Source organism: Grampus griseus, assembly GCF_964374135.1.
Source record: "Grampus griseus genome assembly, chromosome: 9".
In the NCBI taxonomy this organism is placed as follows: Eukaryota; Metazoa; Chordata; class Mammalia; order Artiodactyla; family Delphinidae; genus Grampus; species Grampus griseus.
The window spans coordinates 57438575-57456366 of record NC_139003.1 but is presented as its reverse complement, the minus strand read 5'-3'; the positions used below and the strand labels follow the sequence as shown (position 1 = coordinate 57456366).

The 17792-nt window shown below is 37.7% G+C and overlaps 1 protein-coding gene across 1 annotated transcript in view; it reads right to left on the bottom strand.

Moving 5' to 3' along the window:
* COL1A2 (collagen type I alpha 2 chain) overlaps positions 1 to 17171 on the bottom strand; it is a 35435-nt gene extending 18264 nt beyond the window's left edge. The window contains exons 1-23 of the mRNA XM_082661524.1: positions 16978 to 17171; positions 14466 to 14476; positions 13851 to 13865; positions 13169 to 13204; positions 11944 to 12036; positions 10585 to 10638; positions 7736 to 7780; positions 7593 to 7646; positions 7448 to 7501; positions 7078 to 7131; positions 6604 to 6657; positions 6019 to 6072; positions 4350 to 4394; positions 4003 to 4056; positions 3858 to 3902; positions 3141 to 3194; positions 2531 to 2629; positions 2361 to 2405; positions 2155 to 2253; positions 1681 to 1734; positions 1414 to 1521; positions 991 to 1044; positions 791 to 889 (exon numbers count right to left, since the gene is read on the bottom strand). Of these exons, the coding sequence (XP_082517650.1) occupies positions 791 to 889; positions 991 to 1044; positions 1414 to 1521; positions 1681 to 1734; positions 2155 to 2253; positions 2361 to 2405; positions 2531 to 2629; positions 3141 to 3194; positions 3858 to 3902; positions 4003 to 4056; positions 4350 to 4394; positions 6019 to 6072; positions 6604 to 6657; positions 7078 to 7131; positions 7448 to 7501; positions 7593 to 7646; positions 7736 to 7780; positions 10585 to 10638; positions 11944 to 12036; positions 13169 to 13204; positions 13851 to 13865; positions 14466 to 14476; positions 16978 to 17047 (1350 nt within the window). The 5' untranslated portion in view covers positions 17048 to 17171. The remainder of the gene's footprint in view (positions 1 to 790; positions 890 to 990; positions 1045 to 1413; positions 1522 to 1680; positions 1735 to 2154; positions 2254 to 2360; positions 2406 to 2530; positions 2630 to 3140; positions 3195 to 3857; positions 3903 to 4002; positions 4057 to 4349; positions 4395 to 6018; positions 6073 to 6603; positions 6658 to 7077; positions 7132 to 7447; positions 7502 to 7592; positions 7647 to 7735; positions 7781 to 10584; positions 10639 to 11943; positions 12037 to 13168; positions 13205 to 13850; positions 13866 to 14465; positions 14477 to 16977) is intronic.
* Between the last annotated feature and the right edge of the window lie 621 nt (positions 17172 to 17792).

The window sequence follows — 17792 nt, the reverse complement described above, 5'->3', positions numbered from 1 at the left end:
TTAGCCACTAGCTGGGAGGTATGAAAGAGCTCTGAAAACTTTCTTCTTTCTATTTTTAATGCCTTTCCTTTTACTGAATTTTAGTGCAACTGATCCATTTAAAGATATCTCAAGAAACTGTTGAGCAACATACTATATGTGCAAAATGTATATATTTTTTTACCTTAGAATAGAAAAACAAATACTTCTAGTAAGTAATCTTCAAAGTGGATTTTTTTAAATTGCTATATTTGGTGTCTTTATTACTTGTTTATGGTACAATGACAGTTGATACTCATCCGTAAGAGATAATGGAGGCAAAAAATTACTCTATTGCTATGGATTAGAGTGTCTACAGATCTAAAGGTCATTTCTCCATAGCTAGTGTGATGCTGAATACATTACAGCACTTTGTGATCGCTGGAAAAATGATTCACTTATGAATCTAATAAACTGATAATGTATAGTCCTAATATATTTCATGAACACCTTATATAAAACTCACAAATTGAGATAAAAGATTCATGCTGATAGGAGAACCAACCTAATTTGGATATATTAAAATAAATCTATTCTTCCAAAAACCTCACAGCCATTGTATCAAGTAATAAATAGGAAATTTATGAACTAACTAAATTCGTCAAAATATCTACTGGGCTTTGATAAAGTTAAATTAAAAAGGGAACCATCAGCAAGTCTACCAACAAATTAATTTTTGGTTTTTTTTATTGTTGTCTTCAAATATTAATCATCCCTTTAGGAAAGGAAACAGTGCTAGGTGTGACTTGCTCAAAATCAATCTGAAACTTACTCGGGGTCCCATGAGGCCAGGCTCTCCAGGGCGACCAGAATCTCCACTGGGACCTCGCACACCAGCAGGGCCAGTTCCACCACGACTACCATGAGGGCCCTATTAAAAAGAAAGGGGAGGGGAGGTTGTTAACTCCAGTGACATACCCACGGCCAGAAGCATCAAGTTCCTTCCCAGGATGTGAGTAATAGACAACTTACCATGACACCAGCTCTGCCATCGGCTCCAGGAAGACCACGAGAACCAGGATTTCCCTGTAACAAAGTACATGAAATAGAAAAGAATTGGAGAGTATCCTTATATCAGGTAGGGCAGAATTTATTGAAACATGGCATGCATGCAAGAAATCTTGATGACCTTAAGGGAGAGATACAATTACAAACCAAACCAAAAAACTTCATCCAAACCCCAAAGGACTGTGTGGAGGAAACCTTCTGAAAAAGTAGGTCAACACTGTTTCCAGACCAATTTTATAACATATCAAATTGAGAGTCAGTGATTTAATAAAGCAGATGGAAAGCAGATGTTTCCTTCATCTAGAAAATGCACTCAGTAATTCTGACCAATTCCCAACGAATGGGTGCCTCTGGTGTGTCTGGGTGTCAAGAGCATTTGGAACCTACCCTCAGCCCAGGAGGTCCTGGGGGGCCAGCGGATCCAATTTCACCAGTGCTGCCTCTCTTTCCTTCTTCGCCACTGGGACCAGGAGGACCTGTGGGCCCAGCAGCACCCTATTTAATGAAAAAACAAAAGAAGGGGTCACAGGAAAAGTAAAATTTGTGTTCATATCTAGCTAGAAAAAAAAGTAATAACTTAAAAAAAGTGAAAGTATTACTTTTTGGATTGAAAAAGTAGTAACTCCATAAAATTGTGATTATAGAACTACTTACGGGCTCGCCCTTGTTGCCACTCTCTCCTTTGGAACCAGCTGGACCAGGCTCACCCTAGGGTCCAATACAAAACAGTGGTCAAATGACAAACATTTGTCACAACTCTCTGGAAGACAAACATCAGGGGCTATTTACAAATCAAAGTAAAGAGAGCTTTAGTTCTCTAAGAAATATGCTCAGTTCATATTTAAACGACCTACAGGGGAATGGTCTTGGTTGAAAGGACAAGACTGATATAATAGAAGTGTGCCTCACTGACCTTTGGGTAATGTTCTAGGATAGCAGAAGGGGAGTGTCTGTGTGTGTGTGAGGGAGAGAGTATACATAAGTGTGCCTGAACTTACAGAAGAAATACACACTGAAAACACTAAGGAAGAAATAAGGATAAGACGACAAGATGAAGTCTAGATGGGGATGAAGTGATGGTAGAGCTGGTATTTCAGAATGATGAAAGCATCAGCCATGACCACTTACAACAAGTCCTCTGGCACCAGTAGCACCAGCAGCACCAACAGGGCCAGGAATACCCCGGGGTCCAGGGAGGCCAGGAGCCCCAGCAACGCCTGGAAGGCCCTGGGAAAGAAACGCAGCATGGTCCCTCATGAGGCAACTGGCAGGAGAGACAGCATCCGTTAAAATACCTTTAAAACCACAGCAGCACATTTTAGCCATATACTCACGGCAGCACCCTTAGCACCATGAAGGCCATTGGCTCCAGGGTTGCCCTGTGATGAAAAGGAAGGGAGAAAGATATGGTTCACAGGAGTATTTCTGCTCTTCTTTGACCCCACCTTCATTCTTTTTGTTTTCTTCCTTCTACTCAATGAAGTTAATGACAGTGGCTACTTACAGGAGGTCCAACAGGGCCAGAAACACCTGGAAGACCCACTTCACCACGGGAACCCGCGGGACCAGCAGGACCAGGGTTACCGACAGGTCCAATTTCACCCTAAAAACAGGAATGACGTTGAGGCATTAGTCAGCAAATAATGAAATAGCATATCTCTGTTTTTAGGTGGCCAAGTTTTATGAAGGTTCTTCAGAATTACAATAATTTCCCTTATCTGATCTGGTACCACAGGTTGGGGTTTGTGTTCCTATTTTCCTGGCCTGGTTCTGCCATCTTGGCTACCATTGCTGTCTTCACCTACCTCTGTCTCTCTTGGTAGAGACTCTGGTTCTCAGCCAGTCAGTCCCAGCTAGTTTGGGAGTATCCCAGAGGAACCCCAGGGAATCAGTTTCCATGTTGCCATCTCTACCTATGCTCATAGTGCTTGGGTACAGAGAGATCATCTATTTCAAGTTTAGAGTGAGAAAACTGGTCACTCTGTATCCATTTCGAAGGAGGGACTAATTAAGCTGCCTGTTCTGTAATTATCTATATGCAAACACAGTCCCTATCTTTCACATCACAATAAAATGTTTATCAAGGTAATGACAATGGTCACCAGCATTTTTACCTTGGGGCCAGGAGCACCTGGGAAGCCTGGAGGGCCAGCAGGCCCAAGAGGACCCTGAAATCAAAGAAGAAGGTGGAAAGAAGTTTCCTCTCAGCGAATTAACAAAACAATGGGATAGGGAGGGTGGGAGGGAGGGAGATGCAAGAGGGAAGAGATATGGGAACATATGTATATGTATAACAGATTCACTTTGTTATAAAGCAGAAACTGACACACCATTGTAAAGCAATTATATTCCAATAAAGATGTTAAAAAAATAAAAATAAAAAATCAAGTTATTAGTGGAATGTTTAACAAAATACAAGTATGACCTGTGCACTAAAGCCTACAAAACGACATTGGAAAAAGAAAAGCCCTAAATAAAGTGATCATCAATTGAAAAAAAAAATTAACAAAACAACAACAGAAGATTGAAGTGGCTTAGAGTGGCTTGATCTTACTTAATGTTGGCAAAGAGAAAACTGACAGCTAATCTGCTGTCATTGGTATGTTATCCAAGGGAAGACATTCCAGGTATCCCAGGTGAGGTAGATTTTACTTTATTTATCAATTACAAACCTCAGGGATAGTAGTTCTTATAAATAGAACCTTTAAATGACCTCTTAGAACGTTTGGTAAGGTGTCTAAAATGGTGTTATTTCATAGGGAATTAATAAAGAAGATAGCTCCCATCCCACACTCTCAGTCCCTTCCAAATTCCTCAGTGTCACCACTTACAGCAGGACCCACAGGACCCACACTTCCATCACTTCCACGGGCACCCTATGAAGAAAATAAAGAAAAAAGTCGAGTGGAAAGTTAAATGGAACCTATTAGAAGATTTTTAAAAAGAATAAAAATGAACAAACGTGGAAGCACTCACAGCTGGGCCAGGGGCACCGACACGTCCTCTCTCACCAGGAAGCCCACGAGCTCCCTAGAAGCAGAAATATTTCCATTGAAATCCAGAATGCTAATTTAAGAAAAAGTTGCAGGCATCATTTCCTTTTTCCAATTTCCAACATGCACAAGAATCCACTAGAAATAAATAGGTCTTGTTCTAATTCCAACTAAAAGGTAATGATTTCAATTAACTATGCAGAAGGCTATTAGAAAAATATCAAAGAATACAATGCCAAGGGAAATGGTAATTAGCAAAAACATTAAAGAAGTTCCAGCTTGCAAAGAGTGTACACATTTTTGATTTATAGTAAAGTAATCAATACTTACTACTTGACCTGGAATTCCATTTTCACCAGGGGCACCAGGTTCACCCTACATGGAAAAGAAAGATTGAGTTTTTTTCATTATATATATTAATTATTTTCTTCTGATTTGGTAATTTTTACACTATTACTTCAACTTCAACCATTCATATATTTTGTAACATTTCTTACATAGATTGTTTCTCAATTATGCCAATCACATACATTTAAAAAATTTATAAAATATGGGTTTTTATTTAGATAATACCAAATATCACAGAATCAGGGAGATGTGGTCTAGTGTTATTCACCCTTTCCCCAATTTTCCCCTTAGATTTTGGATATCATTTAGACTAGCCTTATATATTAGCAATGATAACATAAAAAGAGATGATAGGATAAATTGCTTTCAACATAACCATATTTACCCTCTTTAAAGTTATTTTGAACACTCAATATTTTTATTTTTATAAAATATGCATGAAAAATTAAAGCTTCATAATATTTTATAAAACTGTCTTATTTACTTCCAATCTACATTCTTTTTTTTTTTTTTTTCCAATCTACATTCTTATCTTGAGTAAAAACCATGTTGGTGGGGTAGTGGTGGTAGTGATGGTGGGGTAGTGGTGGTAGTGATGCTGGTGCTGGTGGTAATTTAATACAATGGCACATGAAAAGGAACTTTCCTTCAAGATGATCTAATTTAGATATAGAGGAAACCTGGTTTTCGAGACCATTTAAGGACCCTTCATTTCTAGGATTCTATCTGAAGTGTATTCTTTGTGAGTAAGCACTAGAGTGGGAGTCAGGAATTCTAGCCTGTGCCCTTCTAACTTCTAGATGTGTGACTTTGGGCAAGTCATTCACTCTTTCTAAGCCTCAGTTTCCCTCATCTGAAAAATGAGAGGGTCTCCAAAGCTCCTTGCAGCCCTAACATTTTATGATGCTGTGATCAGTAGTCTGAGCTCTTATATTAGGCTCCAGGGAGAATGAGTTTGACCTTATCCATTGGTGTGGCAGCTGGAAAGTTAGAACGGATTCTCCATATTCATGTTCATTTCTGGTCCCACTAGTATTCCTTACTCATTAATTTGTGATTACGTTGGTATTCACTTTAATATCACATTATCTCCTTAATAGGAGAGAGAACATTTTATAGTTGAAAATGCTGTCAGAGAAGAGCCCAGCCAAGAGATAACACACTTCTGAGACTTTAATTACCTAATTAAAATTTTTTTGAGTGTGCACAGATAAATCACAGGAAAGAGGTTGAAAAGTATATTGTGACATGAATGTACCCATCTAATTAGTGCATGGCAAAGGAGAATTTACTATTTAAAATAACATAGTGTTCTAGTATCTGATTATATGTTTATTTACTTTTATTTTGGCTGCAGAGATCGACTAAAATTATAGGAGGAAAGGAAATGGAGGAAGAAATTATTGACATGTTTTTTAATCTCAATTGCTTAATAGATATTGAATTAAATAAATATTATTAATAATTGGCCTTTTGTTACAGAATCCCATAGTCCTCACCACTGAAGGATTTAAAGTATTGAAGAGGAAATAAGATATGCTTCAGAATATGATTAGCCTTCAGTAAAAATATACTTTCTGATGGCGATGGGAAATTACAATCAATTTTTAAAAATTTTTTTTAAAAACAGTGCTTCTGATTTAGTATTTACCTTCACACCTGGAGTACCAGGCTGTCCCTTCAGCCCGTCCAGACCATTGTGACCCTGAAAGGCAAATTCTTATTATTAAAATGCTATTCCATTACAGTGTTTGGTCAACTCAAACATCTTGTATCTTTGCAGTTAATATCTCCTGCGTGAATCTTGTGACTGCTTCTGTAGAATGGAGTCCCATTGCCCCAGCTCCCAACAAACTCCCTCTGCTGCCCTAGGTAAGTCACTAAACCTCCCTACACTTGAAAGGGAAGGATAAAGATCTAGATGCTCTCTCATGTACTTTCCATCATTAATAATTTTATGATCTTCAGAGGGCTTTAAATACCTCTTAAGTTATACCCATTTTATACCATTTTCCCTGTAGGGATCCTCCTTTCTTGGAAGCTATGAACAGACTTAAAAAAAAAAACCTACACCCCACTTTACTTTCCGGCCCCCTTACCCTTTAACTCTCTCTCCACTCCGGCAAATTCCAGGAATTTGGAAGCAAATATGTGTCATCCAGGAGTTTAAATATAGTTGAGGTTTTTACTAAAAGTAATCAACATTTTCTCTTCTGTGGGTAAAGAATGTGCTCACCCTAATGCCCTTGAAGCCAGGGAGTCCAGGCGTTCCAGGGAAACCACGAGCACCCTTAAAAAGAAACATAGAAGACGACGAATGACATTTTTGTCCTAAATAAAAAGACGATGATTTCTTCCCTCCAAAGTGTTTCTTCTCATCAAAGTCCAAGCTTGGAATCAAAGACTAGTATATGTGTAAGCACAGAGCAGCAAATAAGTTGCTCTAATTTGAGTAACTAATACTATGGTACTTGTAGAACACACAATTTAGTTGTTTAAAGGATGCTCACCATCATTAATATTACATTATTTGCATTAATAAAACCTGTATGCATTCTTAACTAGGCTCCTTTATTTGTCAGATGCCTTCAGTGAGTGTTATAAGTATGACTTCTATGTTGCCACTTAGTCTGATTCTAGTTTTAGCAACAATCTTATATACGAGATACCTCTGATGTTTGGACTATATACTGTTGTAAAGAAATCTCACCTGTGGCCCAACAACTCCTCTCTCACCAGGTCGTCCAGGTTTTCCAGGGTGACCCTAAAACATGAAAGCATCATAGGGTAAACCCTTTCTTGGTAAACTATCAGATGATAGTCGGTGCATCTTGGTTTTTACAACAGGGAAAAAAGGCATCATGTAAAAATGTGGATCCAAATATATATTTAATTAACAATTATATTTCCTTAAATATAAGAAAATTAATTATTATTTCATTAAAATGTTATTATCCATATGGGGAAAATTATGTCAGGCATATTCAGCTTTTGGCAGAATACTTAATTTGAATCTAGAAATTCTGTTGAGGCAGGAGTATTTAAATGGCATTTGGAAATGCTTACGAGTAAATACTTACATCCTCACCAGCCTTGCCAGGAGGGCCAGGTGGACCACGAGCACCTGCAGGACCCTAGGAAAATGGGAGACCCATTGTTTTGTTAATGCTATATTAAGAAACTTCTTGAAAAAAATATTTATCACAAAGGGGGAAAAGTACTCACAGTTTGACCAGGCTCACCAGGCTCACCAGGAGGTCCTTGGAAACCTTGAGGGCCCTAAGAAAAAAGAGTATGTCACATTCCAAGCCTTTATTTAATTCTCTGTCTTTTTTACATAAGAGAGATTACAAGCTTTTGGTACTTACAGGGACTCCAGATGCACCAGGAGGGCCTCTAGGTCCCATCAAACCCTGTAAAGAGGACAGATATAGTTAGCCCTGACAAGTCGTCATGGCCTCGGGTTGGGTTAGACAGGACTAGCTTAGTAGTGCCATAGACGTTTTGTGATGGACAAATGAACAGAATTGTCCTGGTCTCATTTCACAGCTTTTGTTCCTCTCAAGGAAGCATTTAAGGACCCAAGTTTCCTCCACTGTTTTCTCTGCCTTTGCTTTCACCTTTGCCCCTCCTAATCCAAATCAGAACTCAGGTAGATGAGGTGGCCACAGGTTGCTTCAAGTTGTGCACAATTGGGCATATTGAGATTGCTCTAATGCAATGAAGTGACTCAGTCTTTGCACAGTACAGAATATACAACTGCCGTTCATGCAGCTGACGAAGCATTTCCATTTGGATTTCCTTATCATATGTCATCTCCTCATATCATACTCAGCTAAGAAATTGATATTTCTATTGCCACAAGGGGCATAAATTGAAAAGGATCAAAAGTCTTTCTTAATGATTAGAGGGAGGTTTGTTATAACCTTACAACTCCTTTAAGGGCTATTGGTGACTGATGAAAATGTCAAGCAAAAGTGGATATAGTAAGGGGTGAAGGAAAAATAAAATATTATTGAAACATCCTACTGGAAGAATCTATTATATGCTACTATTATTGAAAATATGGCCCAAATGACAGCAGATTGTTTTCGCCTTTGTTCTTCATTCTGTAGCACACAGAGTAAAACAGAGTGTTACTAGTTTGGAAGCTAAATACACATTGTGACTCCCCTTTGCAAGGCCTGTGCAAACTCTTCTGTAGGGGCCATTCCTCTAATGCTGAATATATTGCACAGACAAGTCTCAGTTAATTTGTTCACGACACATCAAGCATGGGGACTCTGCAGTCAAGTCTGCCCCACTGTATTAATGCCTAGAGTCAAATAATATGGATTTTATTAAAAAGCTCATCATCTTAATTATGAGTTATTTATTTGGTTTTAGAAATTGCTTCAAAGTTAAAAGAAACTGTCACTTTTCAATCAAAATAATATTTTTAGGTGTACATTAAAAATAATTTTCCTTGACACCATGAATTTTTAATTATATTTATTCATTTTTCCATGTATTTGCAACAATTTCATTTACATAAAAGGTAGTTTATTTTGTGGAGGCTGTGAGATGGATGATGATTATTCATTAATTCAGAGAAGGACCCTGTGGGGTTTTATAGTTATTGATTTTCCAACATGGAAATTTATTTTAATGCTTTATTGCTGCCTACCTCTCCTATTTGTGAAGCATATCTGTTGATTACATATGTCTGTGAATGTGTGTGAATGTGCAAGCTTAAATTATATTTCACTGATATTTAAAAGTAAAACACTCTGCTATATGCCCCCCAGAGAGATGTTCCAAAGTCAGGGGAATGTGAAATCCATATTAATTTTCCAGGCTTATGTAGGCTTTTTTTTTTTTAATTAATGCTTTACTTTTTTTTCTTTTTAGCTTCTTCTTGAGATATAGGTACTGCTTTAAAACTGACTAATGTCCAGCATTAGCTGAAATGGCTGATTTCAAATATCCAATATAAACAAAGCCAAAAGAAAATCTCTACTTCTTCATTTCAGATATGAATGTTTTAAATTACCATGCAAAATCAGGAAATTGGAAATCATCAATTAACGGCATATTACTTCTCAAGTGAGAGTTTTAATTTACAGAAAATATCGTCTTGCCCTTACCGTGTATTAGCTTATTGCGGACCATTAGCTCCAGCAGAACATCTTCTGAAGACAGAGCACTGAATGCATTGTCCAGGTAAAATTTATATTTTAAAGACTATCTTAACTTGGGCATATAAATACCTTTGTTTGCAAACAATTAATTAAAAATCACTAAATTATGTGTGGGTATGTACTAAACTGCAGTGTTTAATCAACTTAACATTTTTATTTCCAGCAATTTTCCCCTCTATTTTTTACATACTAGTATATATTTTGCATGCTCATATCAGTTTTTTTTCCCCCTAACACATCTCACTAATGCTTGTTAGAAGGTTTACTTGTTAAAGATAGACCATCATCATCATAGTCATATTCCCTCCTATACTGATTTATAATTAGACTTTAAAAAAGAATTTTTTATCAAGGTGGATAAAAAGAAACATTTCCTATGTTGTTAATTCCTTGAGGGAGGGTGGGAATCTGTCATATTCACTGCTATATCCCAAATGCATAATATAGTTTGGGTCTTACCGAAGACCAACTTGGTAAATACTTGTTAAATAAAGTAATGTTTTATTCAAGTACTGGATACATGAGCCATGATGTTGAATATCAGACATCTTGCCTGGCATTCTGTCATTAACCACATATATGACCTTGGGAAAGGGCTTAAACTCTCTACCTAGAAAATGAACGGGCTACTCTAGAACTTGCTGATCCTTTCCAGCAAGTTCATAGAACTTAATAGTTCTGCGTCTCTGTGGGTTGCTTCAAATTCGAGGCAATGTTAAAGTGAATAAAAAAATTAGAGTGATTACTTTTCTGAATTAAGTTGGTTTACCTAAATTATGATTACTACGTCCAGAGATTATTTCTTGGATATATAAATATCTGATCTATCCTAAGGAGGCATGTTTGTAGAAAAAATCAAACCCCCTAACCTAGGCTTAGATTTTTATAGATTTGAATACAAAGAGAGCTGCTGCTTTTATCTGATCTGAGTATTGAGTATTAAAGTAGGTAGCTAAATAAATGGCAATGTGAAATTTAACATAAAGTAAATTCTCTATTCAGTAATTTTTTGGCTAGATAAAAAGAGATAAGCATACCATTGGTCCAGGGCCGATTCCAACTCCTTTTCCATCATACTGAGCAGCAAAGTTCTAGATGGGGGAAAAAAAAAAATATATATATATATATATATATATATATATATATAAATAACTATTGGCCATGTAGTTCATTTTCTCATTCTACTAAAGATTTTTCTGTTATTGTTTAAAAGGAAGCAGTATTTCTGACATAATTATTAGTTTAGACTTCCATATTGAGCTAAATTCCTAAAAATTCAGGAGAGATACAAGTTTAAAATTTAGTCCACACCTAGTTTGAAATAGGGAGCTTCCCTACCTTATTTTTGAAACTTTTCCTGCCCTGTTAACCCTCTCACTCAAATCCCCACCCCCTACCTGTACACTGAGGAAGACAGTTTTCTAAACTTTAAAAGTCAGTGAGGGCCCCTGATAAATTAAGCAGAACCCAAGAGAACAACTTTATATTTCTACCTGTTGCCCTGCTCCTCCATGACTACACAAAATGACTAAGAGACCTTTTTCTTGCTGTAGTTTCAAAAAGGATATAAAGAGTTTTAAAGTTTAGAGGAAAATTAAATTAAAATGCCCCTTGGAAGATTAAACTTTTAAAAAATAGTTCACAGTAATAGCTTTACTGTTAAAGATCTCTCTTACAGTGGTAGACCTATTAAGAAAGGTGCTTTTTAATGCACTCAGTAGATAAGCAATCATAATAAGATCTTTGGGGGAGAAAGGTCTTATTTTACTGGCGTACAGTTGGGTATTAGAATCAGGCTTCTGATTCATAGTGCTAACCAATGAAGCAAATATGTTTTCCTTCCTGCAGTGAGGCCATTTGGCGCTCATACCATTGTTAAAGCATAAAGCTAAAAGAAGATATTAATGAAAAAGAGAAATGTACTTTTCTCAAATTAGTTTCAAGCAAATTAAACCAAAAACTGCTTTGAATGTTGGTTCAGTAGACTTCAAGCCAAGGAGAATAAAAAGAGTAGGATGTTTGTGAAATTGCTTAAGATCAGGGATTTCATTTATAATTCAATCTAATCAAACTTTTTAATAATGCAACACCTCTTATTTGTGCCCTACTGATAAAAGATATTAAATTCCCAAATTAAATAATGGTCACGAGGGCTGCAGCTACCTTCAGCGAACACAAAGACCTGTCCTGTAATTGACAAGGGCTCACAAAGACATCGGGCAAAGCAGAATCTTGAATGAAGAAACCAAAGAAATGAAATAAAATACTATACTAATATCCAAATAGCAGACTCTCCCTTAAAACTACTAAAAATAAATTCCACAATGAATCTTCTTCCAACACAGGTGTAAGAAACTGAAGTTAGCTAAAAGTTAAGGATACTTAAGACACCTTACCCCACCAAGACCAGGGGGACCAGGAGGACCAGGTGGACCAGGTGGGCCTGGGATACCATCATCACCATCTCTGCCTGGTGGGCCTGGCGGACCCTGTTATGTAAAAAGTGAATTAAGTCAGGGTTAGACAGACTCCGCAGAAACCTAAAGGAGACCTCAGAATACATGTGGTAAGATCAGTTGGTCAGAATGTACAAGTGGTGTGGAAATTTAAAATGCCATATTTGCCACTATTGACATGTGTCTATTTTAGAAGGAGGTTTAGCAGCTGGTGTCCGAAGAAGACACAAGACAGGATAGTTCCTCTTGGAAGAGGACTATGTCAGCCATTGGATATTAATTCATAACGGAGCTCCAGTATTCAAATGAAGATAAAAATTATAGCTAAAATTTATAGCTATAAATTCATATGGTTAACAGTGCACAGTGATGTACTGTGTACATTGATTGTCAGTTTCTGACTGATGAACTTACTCAATTGTTTTGGTATGTTATGTGTGAAAAGCAGGTTAATTGATATGATAATTAATAGTTATTTTATCACAGGGTAGAAAATCCTGCAGATTTCCTACTATTAACACTATTTATGTTGTTAAAGTAATTTACTGACATAACCCTACCTCTAATAGATTGCTTGAGTGGAATACATTTAAGTCTGCACTTCTCGATGGATACAAGGTATAGGTATTTATATACTGATGAAAGTGTCATATAATGAAACCATGTGGTTATACCTGCCACATAAGCATAGCAAGGAGATCTAAGAATACGATGAATAAAATGCAAGCCTAACTTGTACATTTATTAATTTAGACAGAAACATGTTGTTGGCTGCTGTTTAACTATTATTCCCAGCCTAGATAAGAGATCTTACTTGAAAAGCAAACAAAACATGTTAAAAAGAGAAGGGCCATGTGGTGGTAGGTAGATATATTTCCATTATGTATGTTTTAGACAGGTCAACTAAAAACAAAGGAAGATAGACCATGCAAAGAATATGGCTGTCTGTAATAGTTCTACTTTCTTAAAGGATAATCTTGACCTAAAAAGAATATTGATTATATATAATAATGCTTATTCACTTTCTGTAAGGCATTATTTGCTTGAAAGGTAGGCAATTATTTGGATACATAATATCCTTATAAATTGTCAGTCTCCTGTAGTTTCTAATATGTAGTTATTAAAATATGGGCCAAGGCCCTTTAATAGTTTAAAAATTACACACCCTTTCTCCACGTGGTCCTCTATCTCCAGTTGGGCCCTATGAGGAAGGTAGAAACAGCACAGTAATAAATGTCTAGGCAATTTCCAGTGAATGAGCAAAACATTCGTGATAATAATTAGTCGGTAAGGCTGATCTAACCATAATGTTATTAGATAGTGGCTATAAAAATGGCACAATACAATAAACAAAAGTATTTTGTTTTTATTATAATTACATGTAATTTGTTTAAACTGGGAGATTGGAGGCTATAGTCTCCAGCATTAGGCCAATATCATGACCACTATTTTTAGAAAGATGATTTCTGTGGATAAAATTATCATTTTGTAACATCGATAACAGCATATTTATATAGTCAAAGCCCTTTAAAATAAACTTTTGTTTATCACGTATAATTAACATAATACTCATTCCATCTCCAGAACAAAAACAAGTCTTTTCTTTTCCTTTAGTATGTAAATCACCAGTTGTATAATATAAGTATAATTAGAGATGACTCTGGAAGATAATAAAGCTTTGTTATCTTGCACATCAAAGCGATTTTATTTTATGGTTTAGCTAATGCATATTCATGTGGGCAAAATCTTGACAAAGTATTTTCCTTCTGTAGTGTACCATAAATTTAGTTAAATTGTAAGTTATCGCTGATCATTTCAAGTACTATGGAGAAGTATTGGATTCTTACCTTTCTTGCAGTTGCCTAGAAAAGAATAAGTAAAGGATTATTATGAGGAAGATTATATAAATTTTAAAATGGCTCCCATTTCCATGTAGTGTACAAACATACCTACAGAGTATATATATTTTGCATTACTATTATCGTAATATCTCAAAGCACAATTTTAAATTTTACCAATAAATAAAATAAAATACATATAGAATCCAGATATATACTTATCTGTAATTATGCCTCAAATTCAATTCATGAACTAAGAATTTGTTCATAATAATCTTGCAAATGATTCCAAGGGAGTGATAAAATTCTCTAGCTTGGTGAAGTCTTCTAGTTCGTAGCAGCTGATGCTAAAACCCAAACTTCCACTGGATAATTTACTCTCTTTTCTTATGGGTGTTCGTTTTAGGGTGGTCTTATTCAGTAGCCCCGCCCATTTCAGAAATTGGGGTGGGTACTTTCTAAGGCAGCCAGAAAGGATTGACTACCATAACTCCTGATGATTATTTTGGAAATTCGAGTTGGTCAATATCAATACAGCCTCCTTTTCCTTCCCCACAGAAGACATTACTGGGGCCAAGGCAATCAAAGTCTAAAATAACAAATTCAAAAAATAATTTTACTCACCTCTTGTAAAGCTATAGAGGAAAGGGGAAAGAAAGAAATAATTATTAGTATTATTTCATTGATCACTAGCAGTGACTAACAAATGGGTATATTAGTCTATAAAATTGACTTACCTAATTAAAGGACAAATTGTATTTTTTATTAAGAATATTCTAATGACTTAGAAATTATGCACATCAAAATTATGGCAGGGATCAGCAGGATGATTTGTTTTCAATATTAATATGTAAGTATATTTTGAATTAAATTGTTAATTATTTACTACTTTATAAATGCTGTGAAATATTAATGTGTCTAATGTTTAGTAATTAAGATGCTATATTGCACAGGTGAATCACTGAATATGAGCAAAACCAGTATATTGATGAGGAAATAATTTGTATTAGACAATTTTTGATACTTAAAAATTTTAAAAGGGGGAAATTTAGGAAAGTACGTTACCTAAAGTTTTTTTCTAAAACATTAACGTTACAGAGTTTGTACCATTCTTAATGTCCTTTTTCAAAAGGTCTAATTTGCAAATAAGTCACCATGAAAATGGATTCATTCGGACATCTGAAATTTTGCTTTAAATAGGTTCACTTAAGTTAGGTAAGGTCATTTTACCAATGTGTATCACTTTTGTCCCCGAGGAAGAATTGCTCTGTATAAATGGAAAAACTGTGGATTAAAGATCTAGAAAAATAATGGGAAAAATACACTAAAGGAATATCCTCCCCCTTTGCCATAATTGCTATAAGCCTTTAAAGACTGAATTCCTCTCCTACGGTATAAAAATTATAGGTTAACACAGGATATAAGGCCAAGCTGGCAACAAAATGAATCACCCCTAAAAATTGCTTTAATTAGGTGGCCAAGAATTGTGTCATTTGGAGTGGGAACAGCTGCTGCAACAGTCACAGTTCAGGAGGGTGGACCATATCCAGCACTGACATTTAAGGGCAATTTATGAGAATTACTTTTAAATTAGGAAAATGATATGTTTACTTCATTGTGTTCATCAGTAGGAAGAATAATTATGCCTGGACTTGATTAACAGAAGTTCTTATGATTTTGGAAATTTGCCTTTTAATTATTCAGACTGAGCCACTTTGAAGAATGTGTGTTTGGTAACTTTTATTCAGACTGTAGTTGGATGTTGATCAGAAGGTGAATTGCCCTTTGTACCTTCAAACTTTCCTAGGTCTATTTTCATCTTTTCTCTAGGAGACAACTCTTTCCCCCTGCCACCCTCAGATCTCATTTAAAAAAATGAACTTGGTAATATGAATTTGTTCAATGCAACTATTGCTTAGCATTCACAGTGTGTATACTAAAAGTGGATGAAGGGAGAAAACACACATACACACACAAATGCATCAGTAATACACCGTGGCATGTGGGTGGAGCAAACTTTTAGAGTGTTGGATGTGGCCAGATCCCCCTCTTACCCCATCAAATCAGTGTCTTTGGTAATTAGTCAGCCATTTTCAAGGCAAAACCAGACTGATTTTCTTCATTCTATCTTAACATGGAAATCTGGTCATAAAACCTACAGCTGGAAAGCAGCCTTGGAGTCCATCCAATTTCTATCCTGCATTTTAGAAAAGGCTCGGTTTGACTTGCCCAAGGTCACATGATAAATTGTTGGCATGGGAAAAACCGGGTCTCCTGAATCTCAGATCAGTGTTGATATTTCCCAACTTGCTATGTTCAGAATGCCTGTCTTTGGGAACATATTAAAGAGATAACTCTGGCTCAACAAAAGGCAGGGCAGATTTTAGCTAAATAATGTTACCATTTCCATGACCAGGTAATGAAATGAGAAGCTAATTTTACTTTTCAGAATGTATCCATTTTTCTTCCCAGGATACACTGACTAGCTATTGGGATTGGCTTCAGTGAGAAATGCAGATCATTCTCTGTATAAACCTGTGGAGTCTTTAAATGGGGATTCCATAGACCTTAAGCCCTGGACCCCTGTGCTCTCATTGTCCCCCTCCAGAGGGCGCCTGGTGGTCGTCATCATCATCATCGTCATCATCATCATCATCCAGACCAGTCTTAAAACACCCAGAAGAGAAAAGCCTTTAGGAGGTGAGTTTTTTTTATTACTAAATTAAGGGCTTTCTAAACCAGGCCTCAAGTTTCACAAGGTGGGCATCAGTGCAGTTTTGGGGCCTTTTAGGCTGAGGCCTCTGCCTTCCTTCATCATGTCAGTTCATATCTCATCCTTAAGGAAAAGGATTTCTGCTCCCTTTGAGCTTCACTAACTGGAGGATCCAGATCAAGTTAACAGGTTCACTCTGAGTTGAGAGAAAAGTTCCCTAACTTTTGGCAAGAGTCGAGCCTTTTTTGTTTTCATTTCTAAAGTATTTTCCATGTTTCTCATAAATGCCAGCGTGTCTCCACATGCCAGAGAGCCTTCCCTCCAAGCTGTACCTAGAACTTTGTTAGGTTTTCCTTTTCAGACCAGGTGCCCACCCATCTAACCTCTTTCCCAGACTGCCCGAAACAAGCTGAAGGCACTTACATTGGCATGTTGTTAGGCACGAAGTTACTGCAAGCAGCAACAGAGTCCGCGTATCCACAAAGCTGAGCATGTCTACCACCTAGACATGCAGACTCCTTGTGTCGCAGAGCCCCTGGGTCACCGGCGGAGGTATCACCTGGCGGGCGCAGGCATACAGTCGTGGCGAGTACCTCCAACTTCGCCGAAACCTCCTGCCGCCTTGGTGCTAAAATAATAAAGCCCGGATCTGCCCTATTTATACGGCCAAAGTTTCTCTGGCCCGAGGGTGCTTCCAAAAGCGCTTCCACCAATGGGAGGGCTGGGGCTGGGGGCCCGGGCAGCCACAGCTGGGAGGAGACTGCGGGGGCGCAGAGGAGGGAGCGGAGGGGGGAGGGACGTGGCCACGGGGCTGGCTTCTTAAATTGGTTCCATCCTTTTTGAGGACGTGGACACTTTTGAGGCTTTCAAGGGGAAACTCTGACTCGCTGTCTGCATACCTCCGCCCTCCCCATCTCCCCCGGCCCTACCCCGCCCTTCCCAAGTTTGGAAACACTTCTGTACACGTCGGAGAGCTCTGCTGACACCGACGTGGGCAGAGTTCTCAGATCTCCGGGCAGCCGGGCAGCCGGGCAGCTGTAGAAGGGACTGGAGCCCAGAGATCAAAGCAGGAGCTGTCCAGCTCTGCCTACCTGGTGCCCCGCGGGCCACCGGCAGGGCGGAGGGCCGGCGGGCGCGGAGGGGGCAGGGGACCAGGGAGCAGGATCCGACTGCGTGGCGCAGCCCGAGGCCGCCCTCCCTCCGCCCCCTCCACCCCGCCCCCACCCCCGCCCAGCTTT